General features: G+C 41.1%; 1 protein-coding gene across 4 annotated transcripts in view; it reads right to left on the bottom strand.

Moving 5' to 3' along the window:
* DST (dystonin) overlaps window positions 1–22,718 on the bottom strand; it is a 387,754-nt gene that overhangs the window by 225,636 nt on the left and 139,400 nt on the right. For 2 of the 4 annotated variants that reach the window (XM_010848529.1, XM_010848533.1), the window contains exons 4-6: window positions 6,540–6,629; window positions 4,237–4,314; window positions 1,916–2,008 (exon numbers count right to left, since the gene is read on the bottom strand). In XM_010848529.1, the coding sequence (XP_010846831.1) occupies window positions 1,916–2,008; window positions 4,237–4,314; window positions 6,540–6,629 (261 nt within the window). Of the gene's footprint in view, window positions 1–1,915; window positions 2,009–4,236; window positions 4,315–5,908; window positions 6,008–6,539; window positions 6,630–22,718 lie in introns of all 4 variants that reach the window. The other 2 variants (XM_010848528.1, XM_010848530.1) reach the window with 2 other exon arrangements.

Below are 22,718 nucleotides of genomic sequence, written 5' to 3'. Positions count from 1 at the left end.
CTTCACGGCCACAGATAAAAGAACTGACAATGACACTCCCTCCAGAGCCTGGGTGCCCCCCAACTCTGACATTCAAAATCCAGACACAGCCTGTATCATCAGTTGTCGGTAACAATGGGACTGTTTCTAAAGGTCTCCTGCAGTTTCAACCCTAAGAGTTCTGGATCCCTGGGAAAGTTGCTGAGCAACTCCATGTGAATTCTGCTTTTTGGCCCATTCTAGTTAGACTTCACCTGTTCTGATAACAAGGTTTCAGGTCTGGAGCCAGGCCCCAAACCCTGCCTTGCTCAGTACCCTAGGTCCCCGAAGGATAGGGCCTCTAGTGATGAGGGTCCCTGACTCCAGCTCCCAGTCATCAAGCCCGCTGAGCGGACATTCGCCTAATATATCTGTATTAGCTGCTGTATCGGCTGGCTGGCTGACACCCGGTTACCTGGTCTCCTGGTCCCTGGGTCCTCTCCTCTGATGTTCTAGTGCCTACCCAAGTCCTGGAACCTATAAGATTCTACTTCCTATAGCTGTCCATATATGCCAGATTTAGCCTGTTCCCAAATGAGCCCCAGGTACATTATTTCCACCATTCCCCTATAAACCCTGTATCCCACTCAAATTTTTTAAATATTAGAAATAAGTCTTCTTTCTCCCAAGATGTGGTCAAAACCACAGCTCCTCTCTGAAGCCGGCAAGCCGTGTCTTCCTCCTCCAAGGCCCGCCACACAGCCATCAATCAGTGGACGTGCCGCGTGCCCACCAATACGACACTCCACGGTCACCCAAGGGATTGATAAACCAAAGCAAGCACCAAAAGTAGGACTCACTTTAAATCAAATGCAGATTATTTTTTAATGCATCATTTTACAAAAACCAAAGGATCAAAAGCAGCCTTTTATTGGCAATTAGATAATAATTCATAGTAATAAATTTGCCTTTGCTGCTGCTACTGCTAAGTCGCTTCAGTCGTGTCCGACTCTGTGCGACCCCATAGACGGCTCCCCACCAGGCTCCCCCGTCCCTGGGATTTTACGCTCTTAAATCCCGTTTGAGAAAGTACAAGGCCACAGGAAACACGGATGGCTCGAATGCAGGGAATCTCTCTGAGAGAACGACACTGCCACCTAGCGTCTACAACACCAGGAGAAAGCGGCATGTTCAGAAACCGCAGGATCAAGGAAATCCACTCCAGGTCAGGACTGAGTCCTAACATTTTTATGCATCTAAGTCAGGTAGTGTTGGCCAAACAAACAAAAAAAAATGTCTACATTCAATAAAAGGAATCTCTGTCTTTCAACCCTTAAGATTACAAGCACTGTTCTAAAAACATTTTAAGCTTTTCAACAACAGGATAAAGGGTACCAAGTCCATGAACAGCATGTTTCTGAGGGGAACAATACAAATATATTGTTTAGGAAACAAAGTCCGAATATCATATCATTTATATACAGCATCTTTTAAAAAAAACTGATACAAATGAGCTTATTTACGAAACAGAATCAGATGCACAGACTTCAAACACAAATTTATGGTTACCAAAGGGGAAAGGGTGGGGACAGATAAATTAGGAGTCTGGGATTAATAGATACATACTACCAAACATAAAATAAATATTCAACAAGGACCTACTGTAGAGCACAGGAAACTCTAATCAAAATTCTGTAATAATCTATATGAGAAAACAATCTGAAAAAGAATGGATATATGTACATGCCTATGAATCATCTGCTGTACTCCTGAAACTAACACAACATTGTAAATTAACTATACATCAATATAAAATAAAAACTAAATTAAAAGAGAAACAAAGTCTGAAATTTATTTCCCCCTGTTGGATGTGAATGCATAATTCACCCTTCACCTGAACCACTTGAAAACCAGCAATGAGGTTAAAAGAAATGACAATTAAGAAAACTGGGCTTACCTGAAAGTGCAAAATTATCGTCCATATTAATCCCAAAGTCAATTTGGGATTTCCATCTGTTATGTCATCATTTCTAATATTCACTAATTTCACCTGTTTTGTATATGAAAAGAGAAAACAAAATGCTTTTCAAGCAGCACATGAGTTATTTTTACCTACATAAATGATTCTAAATTACAGATAAAAAGAAGCCTGAGTAATTTTAATACCCATAATCCTTTAAAATACTGTTTTACCCCTAACCCCACTCATCTTAGGCTGCAAATTACAGAGGAACAACAAAGCCAAAATGTTTCTTTTCTACAGCAAGCACGAAAAGTACACTCGCCAAAACAAAATCACTGTTCAAGTAAGAAGTCCTAAAGACCTAAGTTTTTAAACTAGAAATAATATTGTCTTTTGAAAATAAGTGTTATTTTATAATTAAGTAGGAAACTATTCTGAACCATCAAATAATTTTAACAATTTTATCACACTTCTATCCCAAAGAGTGTAAAAAAGAAATCTAACATTATTATTCCATTTGTCTACCATAGACTGCTACCAGGATAAGGAACTATGTAAGTCACTGGACATTTAGCAGACTGTTCAAAGCTTTAAAAATAATATGCCAGTAATAACCAGATTTAAAGTTCATCAACTGTCAAATTATGCATTCAGATAAATTAATGCAATAATGATAACTAACACTTCCTGGAAAAATAATTAAATATCATGAATGATACCTAACATTTTACTTCCTGGACAAATCACTACCAAAAATATTTTGACAAGGAGACATAATTAACCATTAATCTTCTGGAAATTTCCACTAGAATTAAGACTAGTAAGGCAAATACCAATAACACTTAAAATATAACCACTGGAAAAAAAAAATATATAACCACTGAGTATTTGCTGTGGCTGCTAAGTCGCTTCAGTCGTGTCCGACTCTGTGCGACCCCACAGACGGCAGCCCACGAGGCTCCCCTATCCCTGGGATTCTCCAGGCAAGAACACTGGAGTGGGTTGCCATTTCCTTCTCCAATGCATCAAAGTGAAAAGTGAAAGTGAAGTTGCTCAGTCATATCTGACTCTTAGCGACCCCATGGACTGCAGCCTACCAGGCTCCTCCATCCATGGGATTTTCCAGGCAAGACTGGAGTGAGCTGCCATTGCCTTCTCCGAGTATTTGCTAGAATTTACTAACTAAATTTAGTAACTAAAAGCACTATGATGTTCATAATAAACCAACTAAAGGACTAACAACAGTTTTTCCTTCTCTTCCTTACCCTCTCTTCTCTTTTTTCCCTCTCCATAAAAAAGCAAAATTGTTGCCACCTCTGATTTCTCAGTTTTCAGTCGCTTTCAATTCTCCTGAGTTTCACTGTCTCCTCCTTTTTTCTACTAACTGAAAGCTACCAATTACTTGGCTTATACCATTTTAATCACAGTAATACCCAATCAAGATCAAATCCAATTCGGTGTTCATTTTTCTCCCATGATTTCCTCTGAAACCTTAAGCGAGTTGGGGACTGTTGTCAGAACTGTTTCATTTTTAACCGCTTCTGAATCATCCAGTTGTACCTGCTTTTAAAATATGAACTACTGCCTCCTCACTACTACATTTTAAAAATAAACACATGCAAAGTTTTTTTTTAATATTATATAAACTATCTTTTATAAAAATAAGGCAATTTTGTAAAGTGAGTATAAAAAATATTCTCTCCCCACTACTAATAACTGTTCTTTGACATTCTTAACCTTCTGTTGCTACTAAAATGTCGCTAACTTCCCAGGCAAAAGCATTACAATTCTAATAGAAGGAAAATCAGTAGCTGTTATTCAGATGGTAATGTAGCCACTTATAATTCCTCTGGGCTTACACCTACGATTAATTTTCTTTTCTTTGGAACAAACGTTTAAAAATATTTTAAAATATCAGTCTCACAAAAGCACAAGTTTAATGCTTAGGAAAGTGAAGTCGCTCAGTTGTGTACAACTCTTTGCAACCCCATGGACTGTAGCCCACCGAGCTCCTCCAACCATGGGATTTTCCAGGCAAGAATACTGGAGTGGGTTGTCATTTCCCTCTCCAGGGGATCTTCCTGATCCAGGGATCGAACCCAGGTTTCTGCATGGTAGACAGACTCTTTACTCTCTGAGCCACCAAAGAACCTCTGTTAATGATTATTAAATCATTATCAAATCATATTAAATGTTAATGATTAACTCAAAGTCAAATTTAACCTGTTCGTTCCCTGTCATGGTCCTATGCAGATTTATTCAGTCACAAATGTGTTGTATTATATGATTACAGCTTTGAAATTCAAACATCATACCTGGCGTCTTTTCAAATAGTCAAGTGCAATTTGTACATTCTGGAGTCTGTGAAAACGCATCCGACCCTTCTCTCTGGGCTAAGAAGAGAAAAATGCAGGGTATGAAAAACATTATATTTTCTGACACCATTGACCATGCTAAATATACTGAATATACTACATAAATACACTGCATGCTCGTCATACTGTCAAAAATTTACTGTTTGGGGAAACCCATCAAATTTTTAATGATATTTTCATTTTTTTGAATTACCTGAGATTCAATGTAAACTAGGGATTTTTCTGAATATGTTTTATTTAAATAGATCCTTTACTATGAATATTTTAAACAAACGGAAAAGAGAAAGTATCACAGAATATACAGACATTTCATATTCACTAAACTACACGTCTAGCCTACAATTATTTAGCTATGGATGCACGCAAAAAATTAAATACCATTCCCCATTTGCCTTCTTAATAAACTCTAACTCAAGAGGGTTTTTTAATTATACATGTATGGCATGTTAATGAAAATGAGGTAAAGTAGCATGCAGTTAGTATAAAAACCACTAAGAAGGAGAAAGGCAGTAAAGGTTTACTTAGCCATGATACAGGAGAGAGAAAAGCAATTAAAGCCACGTAATATATTTCCTCTTTATTTTATTTTCGTTTTTGCACACAATCGGTTGGACTCTAATAGTCTGACACTGCCTGGGGATGGACGTGATGACGTGCTGCGTCAGGGAACCTGACAAACCATAATTCTTTTCCTTGATGCCGTTTCCCGTAAGAAACATTACAAGTCAGCAGAAGGAAAACATAAGGAAACAGAGCTGAGAAAATGGTCAACAAAAATACAAAGGATGGAGCTGATAACTGACCACATAAAATCTTCCAAAGGGAAAAAAAGAAAACTGAGAGCTGAGCTGAAATGTGACTAGGTTGCTGAAGCCAAAGGCAGCAGAATTAAACAGACGGCGGACCCCAGACTGGGGAAATAACCCCATATAACAGGAGAAATGATGGCGATGAATCCCCACTGCATCCACAAAACACACGTTCCAGTGAGAACAGGGGGCTCCGGGGATATGATGACCAAAGAAGCGCATCTGTCCTGCAGAGGTAGGCTCAGGTGACTGAGTGCCACAGGGGTGAAACAGCTCTGTCAGGACCCTGGCATTTAAAACACCCTCCCCAAATAAAATGAGACAGATAAGGCAGGCAGAGAATGTCTGTCTAATACCAACTGCCAATAGGCATGACTTAAAGCATAGTCTTAAATATAAAATAAATGTCCATACGTTCCTTCCAATAAAGCAATGAGCAGTTATGTCTGAAATATGAATTTCAAAAGTGGAACTGATGTGCATAAAAATTAGCAGGCTGGTTGTAACTGTAAACCTTCACACTTATACAAAAGGTATATAAACTTCTTTAGCTCAGATGCCATCCTATAGTTTAAGCACATATGTTCAAATACCATGCAATGCATAGAGATACAGAAATAAATTTAAAGAGAAAATATGTCCTTTGTCCAATCTGTTGGTCCACACACATCCACCTCCCTGTGGGTCTTTGGGCCTTTGCACCATTTTCTAAACAGGAGCCAGAAGCCGTGGGTTACTCTACGGTGTTAGCGCTCACCGCACTGTACCGGCTAGGTTAGTCGAGTTACGGGGGCGACACCTACCCCCTTATCCTCATCCTCCACATCCTCATGCCGTTCATACTCGCATGCTTCTGAGGCACTCACCAACCGTAAGGTCTTCAAAAAATCTCGCTCCCTTGGCTAATGAATATAACAGACAGAAGACAGGACAGCAAATACACAGACAGACCAGAAATGAAAAGAAGAGCATGAACAGAACATAATGAAGGAGACCGGGTAACCGAGAGGGGGAGGGATGTTCACAAAAAAGGAGATGACACCTGTGGAGGGGTTAGACCATCTGTCAGAAAGCGGTGCTTATTTCCTTGCTATTGGTGAGTCTTTTAATAGGGGGTTATATTATGCATCCAAATTCTGCTAAGCATTAAAAAAAAAAAAAAAACCCAAGGTAAAAAGAACAGCAGTAGTATTTTAATTACAGAACTGATTACATAAGCAAGGTCATCAAAGTGTTTCCATCTCCCAAATGCACACCACTTAAAGTCTGAAAATGCTTTAGAATCTAACAAGAACTCTTCTTTCCAGCGGAATTCATAGCAGCTCACAAGATGGATGCTGCAAAAATCTGAATAGTTTGTGCCAAAAACATACTAGGTCATAAGCAAAAAGGACCACACGTTCCTCCAAATAAATTATGAAATTTAAAACTTACCAAGGTGTCTCCGGAAAGAACCTCCAAAAGAGAAATCAAATTGTGTCCGTCCCTCAAGTCTTCATAGAGATCGTTCACGTGTTTTCGAACCTATGTACAGAAACACAATTTAAAATATTTGGTTATAGAACTTGGATTATCCTTAACACCCGAACAAGAAAGTGGACGAGGAGAAAACATTCCCCGTGTGTTCATTCATGAGGTGTTTTACACGGGCCCTGACCTGAATCACGATTCCTGAGACAGCAACCAGGGACACCTTAACAAGCTGAGTGTTGAGCCCCCCAGCCCCGAGTTGGTCTTCCTGATCTCTGCGTCCCAAAATTCAAGATGCCAGAGGCACGCCCTCCACGTGTTAAAAATCCAGAGATGCAGCCTGGGTAAAAGGTCCATGAGACTCTAGGTACTACTTCTGAAAATTCCTGTGAGTCTATGATTATCTCAAAATTAAAAGTTTTTTAAAATATATGTGAGGTTATAAGGCCTCTACTCAAGATTTCTCTGCACAGCATAAATTTTCCTGTGGTGAAGGGTTTTCTTTTCTTTTTGAATAGCTTCTTTTTAAATTTTCTATTGGACTACAGTTAATTTACAATATTGTTCTTGATTCAGGTACACAGCAAAATGGTTCAGTTATACATATATCGATTCTTTTTCAGTCTTTTCCCATACAGGTTACTGCAGGGTACTGAGCAGAGTTCCCTGTATGTCCTTGCTGATTATCTATTTTATATACAGTAGTGTGTGTATGTTAAACCCAACCCAATCCATGGGAGGGATAAATCACATAACCACACTCACAGTAACTGACAGTTAACAAGGATGGTTTACGTTTGAGTTTATAGCTCAAACCACCAAAGACCTCCCCAAAGCTCTGCTTTTCCCACAGAGGGACACCCCTGGCACACGCAGTCAGTTTCGACCGGACAGACACGGTCAGAGCAGGTCTCGAGCGCGGCTGTCCCACGGCGGGCAGGCCCACCCCAACCTGCTCCCCTGGGCTGATGCTGGGCTGTGCTACTTAGCGAGCCGAGGACGGGGTCCACAAAGGCAGAGACCAGCATCCCCCACAGCACGTGGGCACGGGCCTGCGGGCCCCATCTGCGTGGACACATACTCTGGAGGTTTACACGCAGAAGTCAAGCTTCTGTGCACGTGCAAAGTGTCATGTGACTAAACAGCAGAAAGAAACAAAAATATCCAAAGTATGGTCAAAACTTTCCGACTCCAGAGCAACCAGCAAGAAAGGGCCTAACGTAAACTGGAAGCCAGCCTTTGATGGTTAAGATTTTCGGGTCTAAAAAAGCAGCTTGCTAAGTCGCTTCAGTCGTGTCTGACTCTGTGCGACCCCATGGACTGCAGCCTACCAGGCTTCTCCATCCATGGGATTCTCCAGGCAAGAACACTGGAGTGGGTTGCCATTTCCATCTCCAAAAGCAGTTTAAATACCACTAAATTTTGCTCTGCAGTGACCTAAATGGGAAGGAAATCCAAAAAAAAGAGGGGATACATGTATACATATTGCAGATTCACTTCGTTGTAAAGCTGAAACTACCGGGACATTTTAACTAGTTGTCGTCATTCACCGCTCAGTCGTGTCCGACTCTGCGAACCCCATGGACTGCGCCATGCCAGGCTTCCCTGCCCTTCACTGTTCCCCGGAGTTTGCTCAAACTCATGTCCATTGAGTCCATACCCCAATTTTAAAATCTTCCAATTAAAAAAAAATTTAATACTACTAAATTTTATTATCTTAACTGACTACATGCTTTACAGTATGATTTACTGTCAGAAACTATTTGTAATTAGTGAAGGATAAAATTCCCTTAAGAGTTTCATATCAAACTTATTCAGCTCCTATGACTAGTATTTGGGGACTTTCTGCCTAAGTCACAGTACTTTTTAATATTCAACTAATATTCATTTACCCATCTATGCATCATTAATGACAAATAATGTAAGCATTACACTCAGGCCTAATAGCTCTAAGTAACTACTAATGCCAATAGAACCTATAAAATGACCAGCAAAACTGAAACAGTCAGATTATTTTTAACCAAGTGTTCCCATTTTCACAAGTTGGTATTTTTATTTTGATTTCCCAATACCCAAGGAATATCAGCTGACTCTTTGGTGTCACAAGATAATTATATAATAGTAAAAGCAAGCTTAAAAATAATTCATTTTTCTAAAAAAAAAAAAAAGGAGCACATCATAACACATTTCAGACAGTCCTATTTAGAAAAGCTATAAATACCTAAATAAGGTACAAAGAGAGTATTCCTTCCATTAAATATTTACCTTCTATTAAATAAATGGCATTAAATGACATTCCCCTGAACTACTCAATTACATTTCAGAGATGAGCCAATTTCCAAGGATCTTTTCAGGAAGAAATCTGTGATATACATAACACACACATGTGCAGACAAGCACACATGTGAAATGAGTGCTAATACTCAATTTTCTACTCACATATCAGAGTCCTGTAAGAACTGACGTGGTCTCATTCCAAGCCATGAGCTTGAATGTAAAGCTAAGGGCCCACTTAAAAACAAGATGTCCATGGATGGACGAATGGATAAAGAAGACACACAGTGGAATGTTACTCAGCCGCTAAACAACAGAGACCTTGAGGGAATTAGACTAAGTGAAATAAGTCAGACAGAGAACAAATGCTGTATGATTTCACTTATAAGTAGAATCTAAAAAACAACAAGTGAGCAAACAAAACAAAAATCATAGATACAGAGAACAGAATGGTGGTTGCCAAGGGTTGGGGCTCAGGAGTGGGTGAAAACAGGCGAAGCAGATCACAAGAAACAAACTTCCAGTTATAAAATAAATAAGACATGAGGATGTAGTGTACAGCAGGGTGACTGTAGTCAATAGTATTGTATCACATACTTGAAAGCTGCCAAGAAACCAAGTCCTGAAAGTTAACTTTGGAGATGAATGGTATTATAACTAGAATTTTTTATCATCTTGTAACATATACAAATATCAAATCATGATGTCATATACCTGAAACCAATATAATGTTATCTGTCAATTATACTTCAATTAACAACAACAAAAAAACAAGGCAGAAGAGCTAAGCTTGTGAATTTCATGCATATGTGTACATCTAAATCAATATACTCCTCTGAGTATCTCCAGTGTAATCAGAGAGTAGACTAATTCTTGAGAGCCTGAGCAGGAACATGAGAGACCACAGTTATATAAACAATATTATGCATCTCTTGACCCTGAAGCAGCTGTCGAATCTCTCAAAATAGACAAGTCTATCATGCAGGTCTGACATCTTCAGAAGGGACAGTGGAAACAAGCGCACCGTAAGGATGCCCCCGCCCCAGGCAGGAACGAACAATCAAAGCTAAGAAAGCCACGCGCTCTTGGTCCCCTGTGCCCACCCGTGCCTGCCAGAGCCACACTTCAATCCAGATCCACTTCCTCTGTCTTTCTCACTCCAGGACGGTTAATGATGAGGTGTGATCAATAGCCAAGACGTGGAAACAGCCTAAATGTCCATCGACAGATGAATGGAAAAAGATGTGGTACATATATACAAAGGAATACGACTCAGCCATTAGCAAGAATGAAATAATGCCATTTGCAGCTGCATGGACGGACCTAGAGATGATCACACTAAGCGAAGTACGTCGGAAAGAGAAAGACACAGACCACAGGGCACCTCTCCACGTGGAATCTAAAACGTGACACTAATGCAGCGATCTATGAAACATGGCTTCCCGGTGGCTCAGACAGTAACAAAATCTGCCTCTGAGGCAGGAGACCCAGGTTCTCCCCTGGAGAAGGAAATGGCAACCCACTCCAGTATTCTTGCCTGGAAAATTCCATGGATGCGGGAATCTCGTAGGCCTTGAATTACTTGCCATACAGCAGCAATTAACATAACGTTATAGATAGTAGATTTACTTCAATTAAAATTTAAAAGATCAATTAATTAAAAATCAATTAGAAATCAATTTTTTAAAAGATGAGGTATGATTCTGAACACATATTTCACATAAAAGCAATTTCACAACTTGCTCTGCCAGACTGAACCCAACCATGGACATGAGGGAAACTTTCCACCACAAGGGGTCCTTTTCCACAACCACATTCATGCACCAATAAAGAAAAATTAAATCAGGCATGTTTAAAGAAGAAGATTAAGCCAAGCAAAACCAAGTAAGGGAAAGAGAAAACATTCTACGCAGAAAAAAGGCTTTCAGCCCCGCCTCTGCCGCAGGCCTCAGGAACCAGCTACCCAACCTCTCGAGGCCTCCGTTTCCTCACCTGCAAATAAAGACTGAAAACAGAAGGCCTCGAGTTCAAACTAGGGAACGAGAATTCTGTGACCTGAAAATAAAACTGTTATCTTTTTTAAAAAAAAACACTGTCAACTTAAAAGAGAAAATATGTAAAATGGAAAGCTGCTAAGAATTTTAGGAAGAAATACAGAAACAGATTAACTCAGCTTCTGTAATGCTTGAAAACATGCTGAGTCATTATTTATCATGGAATACTGCTTATCTTCCTTGTCTCAGGGGGTCATTCTGAGGTTCCAGAGAAATACTGTGTATGAAAAATGCTACCTAAATGCAAGATACCATTATTTTCATCTTCATGACTCCATATAAAACAAATGCACCATTATTAACAATAATAAAAATACATAAACGGACCTGACCCTGTGTAAGTGCTTTATAAGGAATGACTCATTTTCCTCACGACAAACAAACGAGATAGAAAAGGAATGCCAAGTAAAAACTAAATATCAGCATTATGGAAAATAAAAAGTAGAGTGTTACGAGGGAGGAGTGGTAATGGGCGAACTGAGTGTAAGCAGCTGAGGTCCTAGAGAAATACCCAGGCATGTGATCAATCGGGGTGAAAAAGGAAGGAAATAGTTCAGCTGCCACAGAAAAGCCTTTTATTCTGTCCAATGTCTGAGTCACAGACACGTGGCCTGGTAACTTTCCTTCACAGATGACTGCGAACTGCCAAGAGCTTCAACCTTCGGCTTTCACTTTTTAATAAAACATTCTTTCTTCTCATTTTGGATATTCTCTCCCTGTGGGACAGAAAGCTGTCTGAATAAATAGAGCTCGAGGAAATGATGAGCAAGTTGAAAGCACTCTGGGACACTCTGGGGTTAAATTATATAACTTGAATTACATAACAGGGATGAAGCATCTTTTTCTGTGTTTTCTGAATCCTATGGGATTCTCCCAGAATTTTGCAGGCTTTCTTAAAATGCGGTCCTGCATTGCACCTACAAGCTCACCCCTAGAGGGCGCTCATCTTTTGCTTAGGAGTTTTCCTAAGGAAGAGAAATACATGCGAAATGGGTGGGGTGAGACCCTGAACAAGGTCCTGCTGATGACACAAAAATATTCCCATTTTATTTCCGATAGAGAACAGAGTAGAGTATGCCAGGTCTTCATCATCGCAATGGCTCAACTGCTCAATACAGCACTCTGGAATTTTTATTTTAGCTTGTAATTGCTTGATTTCAGGTGGGCTAAATCAAATTCAAGTCTGAAGATCGGGCTGACCTTCAGACATATAAACACAGTTGCTTATGTAATGCTGAAGGATGCCTTTTTCAAAAGTCTGACTTTTAGTGGTTGATGTCAATCTAGACGAAAATCTCACTTCCCATATTTATCCTTAGTGCTACTGTAGAGCTGCAGTTCATGTCAGCAAATATTTATTAAGCATTCCTCATATGCCAGGGTACCACTTTGCTTTTATTTTTTGGCCATAAAAATAAAAAGTGGTTCTTCACTGCATGAGGCAGGCTCTCTAAGTCACAGACTCAGTAGCTGCGGCAGGAGGGCTGAGACGCCCTGCGGCGTCTGGGGTCTTAGTTCTCCAATCAGGGACCAAACCCACACCCCTGCACTGGAAGTGGATTCTCAACCACTGGACCACCAGGCAAGCCCCTAAACTGACGCGAAGGGTGCAGACGTGGATAAAGAGCGCACGCCACCTCTTGAGGCCCACAGGCTGGGATGACAGAAACTTTGTGGGAGTCTGAGAAGGCCTCCCCCAAAGATGGGAGTGTCCCACCTGAAGTAAAGAACTGGACAGGGGGCCAGACGAGGGAGCTCCCAGCTCCGGGGAAGGACAGCGTCCGGGATGCCAAGGGGACAGGAGCGGGGATGGGGCGCAGGGGCAGGGCACGGGGGGCTGACCTCCTCCTGGGTACCGACAGCCTGCGCTGAGCAAAGCCAGCCGCTGAGCCCCAAGCAGAACGAGGACACACCATCTCTGAGCAACATGAAACCTCCCAACCTATTCTGAGCAAACCCAGAAAGAGCTGCTGTAGGTCCAGGCAATAGGCGAGGATGCAGGAAGGGCCGCTGGTGCGGGGCACACAGAGGCCACGCAGTCCCTCGTGAGCCCGGGGAAAGGGGATGCCCCCACCCCAGCAGCAAGGAGCAGACCACGGGCAAGGATGGCCAGGCCCCTCTTAGGGCAGTCCTAAAGCTGAAGGACACGCCACTCTGGCAAACAACCCCAAACTTTAGAAAGGCACATAAATAATCAAGGCTTGCCCCAAGACGGAGCACCTCGCAGCCTTGGGTGGAAAGAAACGGGAGACTCCGCTTCAGGCGAAACTACAAATGATGATGTTATTCAAAGCAATTTTTTGATTCTGAACAAACACATTCAGGAAAAATAAGCAACCACATTCTTGGGAGTGAGCTCCTTACAAGTCCTACTTCAAAAATAAAAATAACCTGCCAATAAGTTACTACATCAATTATTGATAGGTAAATTGATGCTTTAAAAATGCACAGAAATGCTTCAAAACACTGCATTCGCTTCGGTAGGTGCCTTTTCTGAATGGTTGTTTATTACAAACTTATGTCAGTACTATTTCTTCAAGAATGGTGAAGAAATAAAACCACAGCTCAGACTCTTGCTAAATTACCATAAATTCTAATCTGGTTCAGGGAAATATAAAGGGTAAATATCATTATCTGATGTAATAAAAAGGTGGTCATGCTTTTCTCTAGGCAGTATGTTAGGCCGGCATTAAGGCAACTCATAATTATCTCCTTCAGTGGTTTCTAACCATAAAATAAAGACATTCATCACACATCTTAAGGTATTAATGAATAAAATAAGGAAGCATTTCAAACAACTCAGTTGTTGGCCCCAAGTAGTACCAATAATCTGTCTACTCCATAAAGGACATGATTAGTTCTCAGACAAAGAAGACTTCTCTTTTAAGTTTTCAGATGGACAATCGACAACCAATTTTAAAAAACCAAACAAAATCAAAAGGTTTTCTCTAGTCTTTCATCACGAGGTAGAACTACCGGTCGTTAAGTCATCTTTCTTACTGGTAAACACGTCAAGATGTGGGAGCTTTTTGATTATGGTTTTAACCCAGGTATTTCTGATTTTCTTCTGTATAATTTTACCACTGTCATAGGGACATTTATAAAAGAAGATTTCAACTTTTAGAAATTTTAAAGGATGAAATTATTTTCTGTAATAATTTGTGTGGGGTTTGGGTGGCTGGTTCTGGTTTAGTTTGGTCTGATTTGGGTCTACTTTTCCATTCAGTTCTTCCCTTTTACAACAGAAAGACAGATAAAAATCTGTTTTTGCATGGGTCTTCCCCTTGGTCTGCACATCTTTTATGGCCTGCAGAACTGTATTATGTCTTGGTGCTGAACAATTATAAATAATGTAATTGAAGGAGAAAAATAAAATTCAGAAGTCAATTACTCTACATATTATTGTGTATCTGCCCACTGTTTGGGGGTTGGTTTTCATTAAGGATGTATTCTAAAGAGCCTCCATACTACAATGTCAAACAAAGGAGCCCTGGTTCACAAAGACGTTAGCGTCATCCATTCTGTGTGAGCTTTAAAAGGGGTGGCGGGGTAAGGGTGGGGGTTAGGTGCAGGATAGTCACTGAGGCTCAAAGGCAGGGATGCTCGCCCGGACGATGTGGGTCTCTCCTTTCAGTTTATCCAGTGCCCACCTGGCTCATACCTGACACATGTCTTTCTTTAAACCATTTACCACTTCAAGAAATCATGGACAGTTTTCAATAAAAACATCAGGAAATGGGAGGACACCAATCATCTGCATTTTGACACTCATCTCTTTCCCGTTCACCTTCTTACAGTTTGGGCAAGAGGAAGCAAGAGCTGGGAAAGCGGGTGCCAGAGTCACTCAGCACTGACAAGGAATAATCAATGAGCTGGTCGGGGAAACAAAATTGATACAGATGTAAGCATGTGACTACAGTGATGTAACAAGACAGATAATGACTGCTCTGCAGAATATTATTATAAAAGCAACACACAATGTGAGCTAATACGTGCCAAGTCCTAAACGCACGAAATGAGCTGATCTGACAGAGTCCACGCTCCACTATCAAAGTCCTATTACTTTATCACCAACATTTTTAACAAATTCCACTGTTTTCTCAAATTCTAGCTTTTACTGGAAAAGTTCTGAAACAGAATTGCACATGTTTTTCAATACAAATCATGTAAAAAATGTTTAACATTTTTTTCCCTTTTCTTGACCAACTTTATCTAGAAGTACTCTTTTTTTTTTTTGGCCATGTCACAGTACATGGGATCTTAGTTCCTAACCAGGGACTGAACCCGTGTCCCTTGCACTGGAGGTGTCTTAACCGTTGGACATCAGGGAAGCACCTAAAATTTATTTTTTTTAACTTTCATTTTAAATTTAAGTTACAGACATGCCCAAAACTTACAACTAGTTCAAGAAATGTGTATTTCCTCCATGCTAATGCTAAGTCACTTCAGTCGTGTCCGACTCTGTGCGACCCCACAGACGGCAGCCCACCAGGCTCCGCCATCCCTGGGATTCTCCAAGCAAGAATACTGGAGTGGGTTGCCATTTCCTTCTCCATAAACCCCCACTAAATGACTCTCTGGTAAGGTATTCCCAATAAGGTAAGTTAGGTCAGGTTAACTATTAGAAACTGGAGACGAACTCAAGTAAATAAACCAGTCCCCAGATAAAAATAAGACAGCTCCTGGGATAAAGAAACGATCGGTCATTGCCTCCGAATTCCAAGTCACTTTATCACACTGATACTCTTCTTCACACCTGTCTGTTATCAATTTCAAAGAAGCTTTGATCACCGTTAGTGATTAGATGGAGTAACTGTGGGGGCTGGGTGTGGGAGGGAGGCACCCTGGGGCACCCAGGGGTCCAGAGAAGAGCTTTGAAAGTGAGAAAGAACATGAGGGCCTTGGGCAGCTGCTGGGCAGAGAGAGAAGAGTCCAAGAGAGGGGTCAGGAAGAGGGACAGAACCTCCAACGACTTGGCAATTCTAACGCAAAGGCTTGCTGTGGCCCCTGCTTTCTGAATACCTCTGAGCTGAATCATCTCCTCTGGGGCTTGTGTCAAACGCCTGACCGGCTGTCAGAGCCCAGCCTGTTGCACAGTAATTCAACAGTGAAGTGGACACTTGTCCTGAATAGGAGCTGGCCTCTCTCCTTTTGGCACCATTTAAAATACCTTTTACAGGAACCCTCCTACACTGCTGGGAATGTAAACTGGCAACAGCCACTATGGAGAACAGTACGAAGGTTTCTTAAAAAACTAAAAATAGAGCTACCATATGACCCTGCAATCTCACTCTTGGGCACGTATCTGGGGAAAAAAAATCATCATTCGAAAAGATGCATGCAACCCTATGTCCACTGCAGCACTATTTACAGTAGCCAAGACATGGCTATCTAAGTGTACACGGACAGATGAACGGATAAGAAGATGTGGTACATATATGTGCTGGAATACTACTCAGTCATTAAAAGGATGAAATAAGGCCATCTGCAGCAACACGAATGAACCCAGACATTATCATACTAAGTAAGTCAGACAAAGACAAATATATGTGGAATGTAAAAAAAAAAAAAAAAGATATAAATGAATTTATTTATAAAACAGAACGAGACTCACAGACATACAAAACAAACTTATGGCTACCAAAGGGGAAAGGGGAGTTGGGGGACAAAGTAGGAGGTTGGGATTAATATATACACACTACTATATATAAAATAGATAACAACTTGTCTTGCAGTCCAGTGGTCAATATTTCACTTCCAATGGAGGGGGCAAGGGTTTGATCCCTGGTCAGAGAACTAAGATTTCACATGCCTCTTGGCAAAAAAAACCCAAAAAAACAATAGATAATAAACAAGGTCCTACTGTATATAGCACAGGGAATTTTACTCAATATTTTGTAATAACCTGTAAGGCAAAGGAATCTGAAAAGTATATAGTATATGTATTCTATATATAATATATATAGAACATAATATATTATAGAATATACAATGTAATATATATTACATATATTAAATATATATTATATAGTATATTCTATATTTTATAATGTACTATATTCTATATATATATATACACACACACTCTGAATCACTGTGCTATACACTTGAAACTAACAAGATACTGTAAATCAACTACACTTCAATCTAAATTTCTTTTAAATACATAAAATAAAATTCCTTTTAGGACAACTGTTTATAGCAAAAAGAACCACAACCTCGGGGCACACAAAAAAGCAAAGGCCCCACCAAGCCCTCAAGGAGTCACTTCTCCTCCTTTGCAGAGGACGATGAGCGAGGCTGTGCCAGCGGCTGGGATGGTGCCCGGTGGCAAGGCTCAGGACTGGGAGGTGGGGAGTCCTCTGCAGGCGGCGGGGCCGGGGCTGAGGGTGCCACTCTGGGCGGGGAGCCGGCCAGGAGGGCCGCCCTGGGTCACACCAGCGCGGGCACTGCCCGTGTGCCGTTCGGAGCACTGTGCTTCCAAGAGAGGGATGACACAAGCCGTGGCTTCATGTCTTTTTAAGTCTTGAGGACTAGAAAATCTCAGGGTCTCTCAGGAGCGCATGTTAAGGTTCTGAGCCCTTTAAAACCCTGCGATGCTCTCTGATACTCCACATGCAACTGATTCACCCTTCTTTACACATAAGCCCAGGTCCTCGAGTCCTTACAAGTAAACAGCTGAGAACAACTGGCTGCATCCTCTTCACTAAACCTCTGAAGCAACCGGGATTAGGACAGGACAACTGCCGCAGGGAGATGAGCATGGAGACTATTTTTAAAGACACCCCCAGATCATGCGATCCCACTGCTTCTGCTCCCGACCACGCTGAAACCTGCCCCCTGTTAAAACGTTTCCTTCAATCCAGATGAAACTCCAAGGCCCCCAGACCCAAACATGTGGGCAGAATCATAAATATTGGTTTATCCATCACTAATAAAGAAAATTTTTGACACATGTTGTATACGCTGTTGTTGAAAAGAATCTCTGCCACAGAATTATACCTTCTGTGGGAAGATTCAAGCTTAAAAAGCTGGCATCAATTTCTTCAAAGTGATCACCTCCCAGGGATGGAGCGGGAGGCTGGGCTTAGCAGATGTAAGCTATTATACACAGGCTGGACAACAACATGGTCCCACTGTATAGCACAAAGAAGTGTATTCAACATCCTATACACCATAAAGGAAGAGAATGTGAAAAAGTATGTGTGTGTGTATGTGTGTGTGTGTGTATTCTTTTTATGGAATATAGATATGTAAAGATACAGAGTATATATAGATACATATAGATACATAGCTGAATAATTTTACTGTACAGCAGAAATTAACAGTGTAAATCCAATATACTTAAATTTTTTTAAAAAAAAGGACTACCTCCTAAATGACACTGCAATTTTACCAAATTTCCAGATTTCAAACTGCTCAGCAGAGACCTGTGGACCACGGACGTTCGACAGTTAGTCCTCACAGGCATTCATGACCAGAATCAGAGGCGATACCCACGTACGCCGCCTACTAAAGCCTAAAATCTAAGCGGATCTTATTTTTCCTCCAGTCCCTGTTCTGAACATCCTCTCTTTTAGACAGATAAGAGACCGCCTTGAAACACAGGGGCCACGTGTGCAAAGGTGAAGTGGGGACACAGCTGCGGTGCCCTGCAGCACACACGCGCCCCAGCGCCCGGGCAGGACAGCTGCACTTCCAACCCCGAGGGCTGAGAGAGCTGGAAAGGAATGTCGGATGGACAGTGGCGGTCTCTGCTTGCACTTGAGGTATTCTTTCTACCCGAAATGCTGTTCTGTCCCCTCTCCTCTGGCTACTGAATCTTGCTCTTTCTTCAAGGTCAAACTCCAGTGTCACCGAAACCGTGAAAGCATCCCTCCTTTGCCCTCCCGTATTCCTTGGCTTATACCAGGGCACCGACCGTCCTTTTCCTTCAAGAAGAGTTTTATGTACATGATAGCACAAGCGTAAGCCCCTTAAGAGGACAGAGTCTTAGGTCCTCATTATAAATGCTTCGTGCTTCACACAGTACCCTTCATACAGCAGACAAAGAAGTTCTGTTCAATAAATAAAAGACGAGCCATCTGTACTTTGTCTGTGACCTTAGCCATGCCTTCAGCTGTGGGCTCCTGAGTGCCTGCCTGGTGATGGGGAAGAAAAGAGAAACTCAGGACACAGAATCATGAACTCCATCACCCACTTCCCAGAGGGAATCTGTCTCTCCTGCAGGGCCCACCAGGGCATCTGTGACAATCGGTACCTGGCACTGTGTCCTCTCGTACAGCTGGAGCTAAATAATGCTGCTCAATGACCAACACACAGAGGGAAACCTCCACTCCTGCACCAAATCCTCTAAGTGTTCCTCTTGACCCATCCAAACTGACCTGGGAAGTGACTGCCAGAATGGAGTTCAGGTAAACCAAGTTTTAGGACTTAAACAAGAATCTTTTTTTAAAATGCTTTTTTAAAAAATTGCCATATAGATCAATGGAACCCAACAGAGTCCAGAAATAGACACATATTTATGGACAATTGTTTTTTATTTTTTCTCACCATACCACACACAGCATGTGGAATCTTAATTCCCCAAGCAAGGATTGAACCTGCGCCTCCTGCATTGGAAGAGTTTTAACCAATGGACCTCCAGGGAAGTCCTAACAATTGGTTTTTCACAAAAGAACAAAAGCAATTCAGTGTTGAATCTTTTCCACAAATGACGCTGAGAAACTAATATTCATCATGCAAAAGGATTCATTTGAACCTTTTCTTCCAAATGGATCAGAGACCTAAATACTGTATGAGAGCTAAAACTATATAACTCACACGCCCTTTGAGTTACTGAGTGGCAATTTTGTTTGCACACAGGACATAGTTACTACTCTCATCAGAATTCACCAGGAATTAAGAATAAGAACAGTGCCCAGAACATAAGACAGGAAGTCAGGCCGTTCCAATCTGGAGGTACACACAATGAAAATACACTTAAATGGACTTATGATTTGTATTTATTAAAAATAGTTTCCAAAGTAATCAATTAATAATTAAACCATTATATTAATTATAATACTAACGAGGCTAGAAAAACTGGCAATGCCAACCACTTTCACCTAAACAAAAAAGGAGATCTATATTAAAAGAGCAAAAAGCAAATGGAACAGCCATACTGAAAGGGCTACCCAGTGATGCAGCTGGGAAACATCTAATTTGAAGGACAAGGAGTACAATTCCATCAGCACGATTTACTGAACTCTTACTTGAAGCAGGTATCTCTTTCTTGACTCCATCTCATTCAAAAAGGGTTATCACAAAAAGAAAATCTTGCCTGAAATATGAAGCAATGTATTGAGTTGGCCTTTTCGAATGCCATTTAAAAAAATAAATCGAAGAAGGACGCACATTCAGCAGCTGTAAAAAATTAATAAATTAAAAGTTTTAAAAACCTCAATTAAATAGAGTCATGTGGCCAGCAGGGGGCGCTCTCACAGCCTGTGATGATAGCGGAGCCCAGCAGGAGAAGACCCACCTTCCTAGCCGGCCAGGGCTCGGCCAATGAAAAGCCATGAGGTCTGTGTTAATTGCAGCGCACCCACCTCCTCTCCCCACTGTAACAGTGGTCCCCTCCCTTGTGATGCCTGAATGTTCCTGTGATTCCCCTTGGCTGCAGACCCTGTACTGCAATTCTCTGCTGCTCTTGAATAAACTATCTTTGCTGGAGAAATATCTGGCCATCTATTTGGCTCAGGTCAATGCAGCTATGGTATAAAACTTCATTCACTGAACCACAGCAGATCTTACATGTAGGAAAAGAAAGCCATCTTCACAAAGAGATTCAGAGCAAAGTGAATTCACACAAAAGCTTACCCTAAATATACACAAAACCTCACCCGGAGATAAGAGCTCCACAAACATTTTCTGTGAAGAGCCAGGTGGGAAATATTTTTGGCTTTAAGGGCCACGTGGTACAAGAACACACAAATGAATGGGCATGCCTGGGTTCCGCATAATTATTTATGGACACTGAATGTTGAATTTCATATAACTTTCATATGCCCCCAAATAATATTCTCCTTTTGATTTGTCTCTAATTCTTTAAAAAACTGTAAAAATAATTCTTAACCCATGGTCTGTACAAAAAGACAGGCTGTGGCCTGGTTTGGCCCTCTGGCCATATTTGAAGGCCTCTCCCACCAGCATCACCACCAAGACATCTGAAACACAAATACTCTGGGGAATAGCAGCACATTTGTCATTATCAGGCCATTCCTGTGAAAGAGGTGAATGATCCAACTGCCTTCCCTTCCCAAAGCAAATTCAGAATGAAAAAGACTAAGGTTTTATAAAATAACATTATCTTGTTCTTTTCTGAAAATAAAAGCAATACTTGCTCTTTGTAGAAAAACTGGAAAATAGTTACAGCAAAAGGGGCTGTTCTGCAAGAAAGAAAAAAACCCTTAAAGGTAAGTAAACAGGGAAACAGCTCAACACGTACAAAGGTAGGGAGGAGGAAGGTCAGAGATAATTTGGAAGGTGCTGAGCACAGAGTGGATAACGTGGGCCCAAGCTCCTGCTGCACAACTGTGATGACCTGACTGACTTTCCTTCAACTCACTGTCTGCCTTCAACTCATGTCTTAACACAGGTAAGAACACAGAGAGAACGTGCTAGAAAAACAAATATGCAGTGTAAAAATGGAATCATCACATGAAATGAAGGCTATGAAAGTGTGAAATGAAGTATTTTCTGCTTTAGGCTCTACCAATAAACAATACTTTTCCAAATGCAAATTTCTGAGCCCAGGTGAAACAAAGCCAGCTATCTGCAAGCCATCAGCTACTTCCTCCCCTTAAGTGCCAAGGAGCTGGGGGGGATATGAGAAGCTGCCATTCACATCTGTCATCTCTTATGGTGAATGAGAAATTAGTATGTAAACAATAAAGAAAGCAGGATTGGCCCCAGAAGGCCAAACACATAGGAAAGAAATAATTTCAGCAAGCGGGCCACTAGCATCTTCCCATACACAGAAAACTGCTAAATCTCTTCATATGAGAGATTTCGTTTTCTTTTAACTAACAGTAATATTTCCATAGACTACCTGCCCTTGCTGTAAACCTGTATGTAGCCTGGCTCCTCTCCTGCCCCTCGGAGTCCGCTTTCCCCGGGTCACCTGAGGTCCTGTCTCCTGGGCTCAAGTCCAACATCCCCACTGAATAAAACCTAACTCTCAACTTATAGGTTGTACATATTTTTTTAGTCAACAGAAGCTTTAAGTGTTCTTAAAACTTTTTGACAAGAAAACTTTTAAAAAAGGGACAGAATTAATTCTTCACATATTTAAGAGCTGACATACATGTTTAATATCCTGCTGACCCAAGATATGAGGGTGGGAGTTACAATGAGCAGATTCTGGCTCAGTTACAACTCAAGTAGGCTGAAAGTGTGAGTTATCCATGAATTAGAAAGCCAATGACCCAGAAGAAAGGCTGTGAGAAAACATTCCTGCAAGGACAACCAAATTAACTAGATCCTGTCCAAATCTGGGATTCGAATTAACACAAAATTAATTAGACTTGCTTACAGACAGTCATTTCTAAAACTCTCCTGTAGGATTTCTCAAAGGGATGTTAATAGATATTCTTTGATAAAAAAAAAGAATCCGTGACCAAGTGGTTTTGTGTAACACTGGATTAAACAGGGTTCTTTTCCACAGAAATTCAGTCTTTAATATGCTAATGTGTACCATAAATCTCTCCAATCTGGGAAGGCTGCTTTCCAAACTCTTGGCAAAGGAAGCCTTCCCCACCACCCCCACCTTACC

This window comes from Bison bison, unplaced genomic scaffold (assembly GCF_000754665.1).
Source record: "Bison bison bison isolate TAMUID 2011002044 unplaced genomic scaffold, Bison_UMD1.0 scf7180017864270, whole genome shotgun sequence".
Taxonomy (NCBI): domain Eukaryota; kingdom Metazoa; phylum Chordata; class Mammalia; order Artiodactyla; family Bovidae; genus Bison; species Bison bison.
Note: the sequence above shows the minus strand (reverse complement) of the source record. Positions and strands in the feature narration are given on the sequence as shown.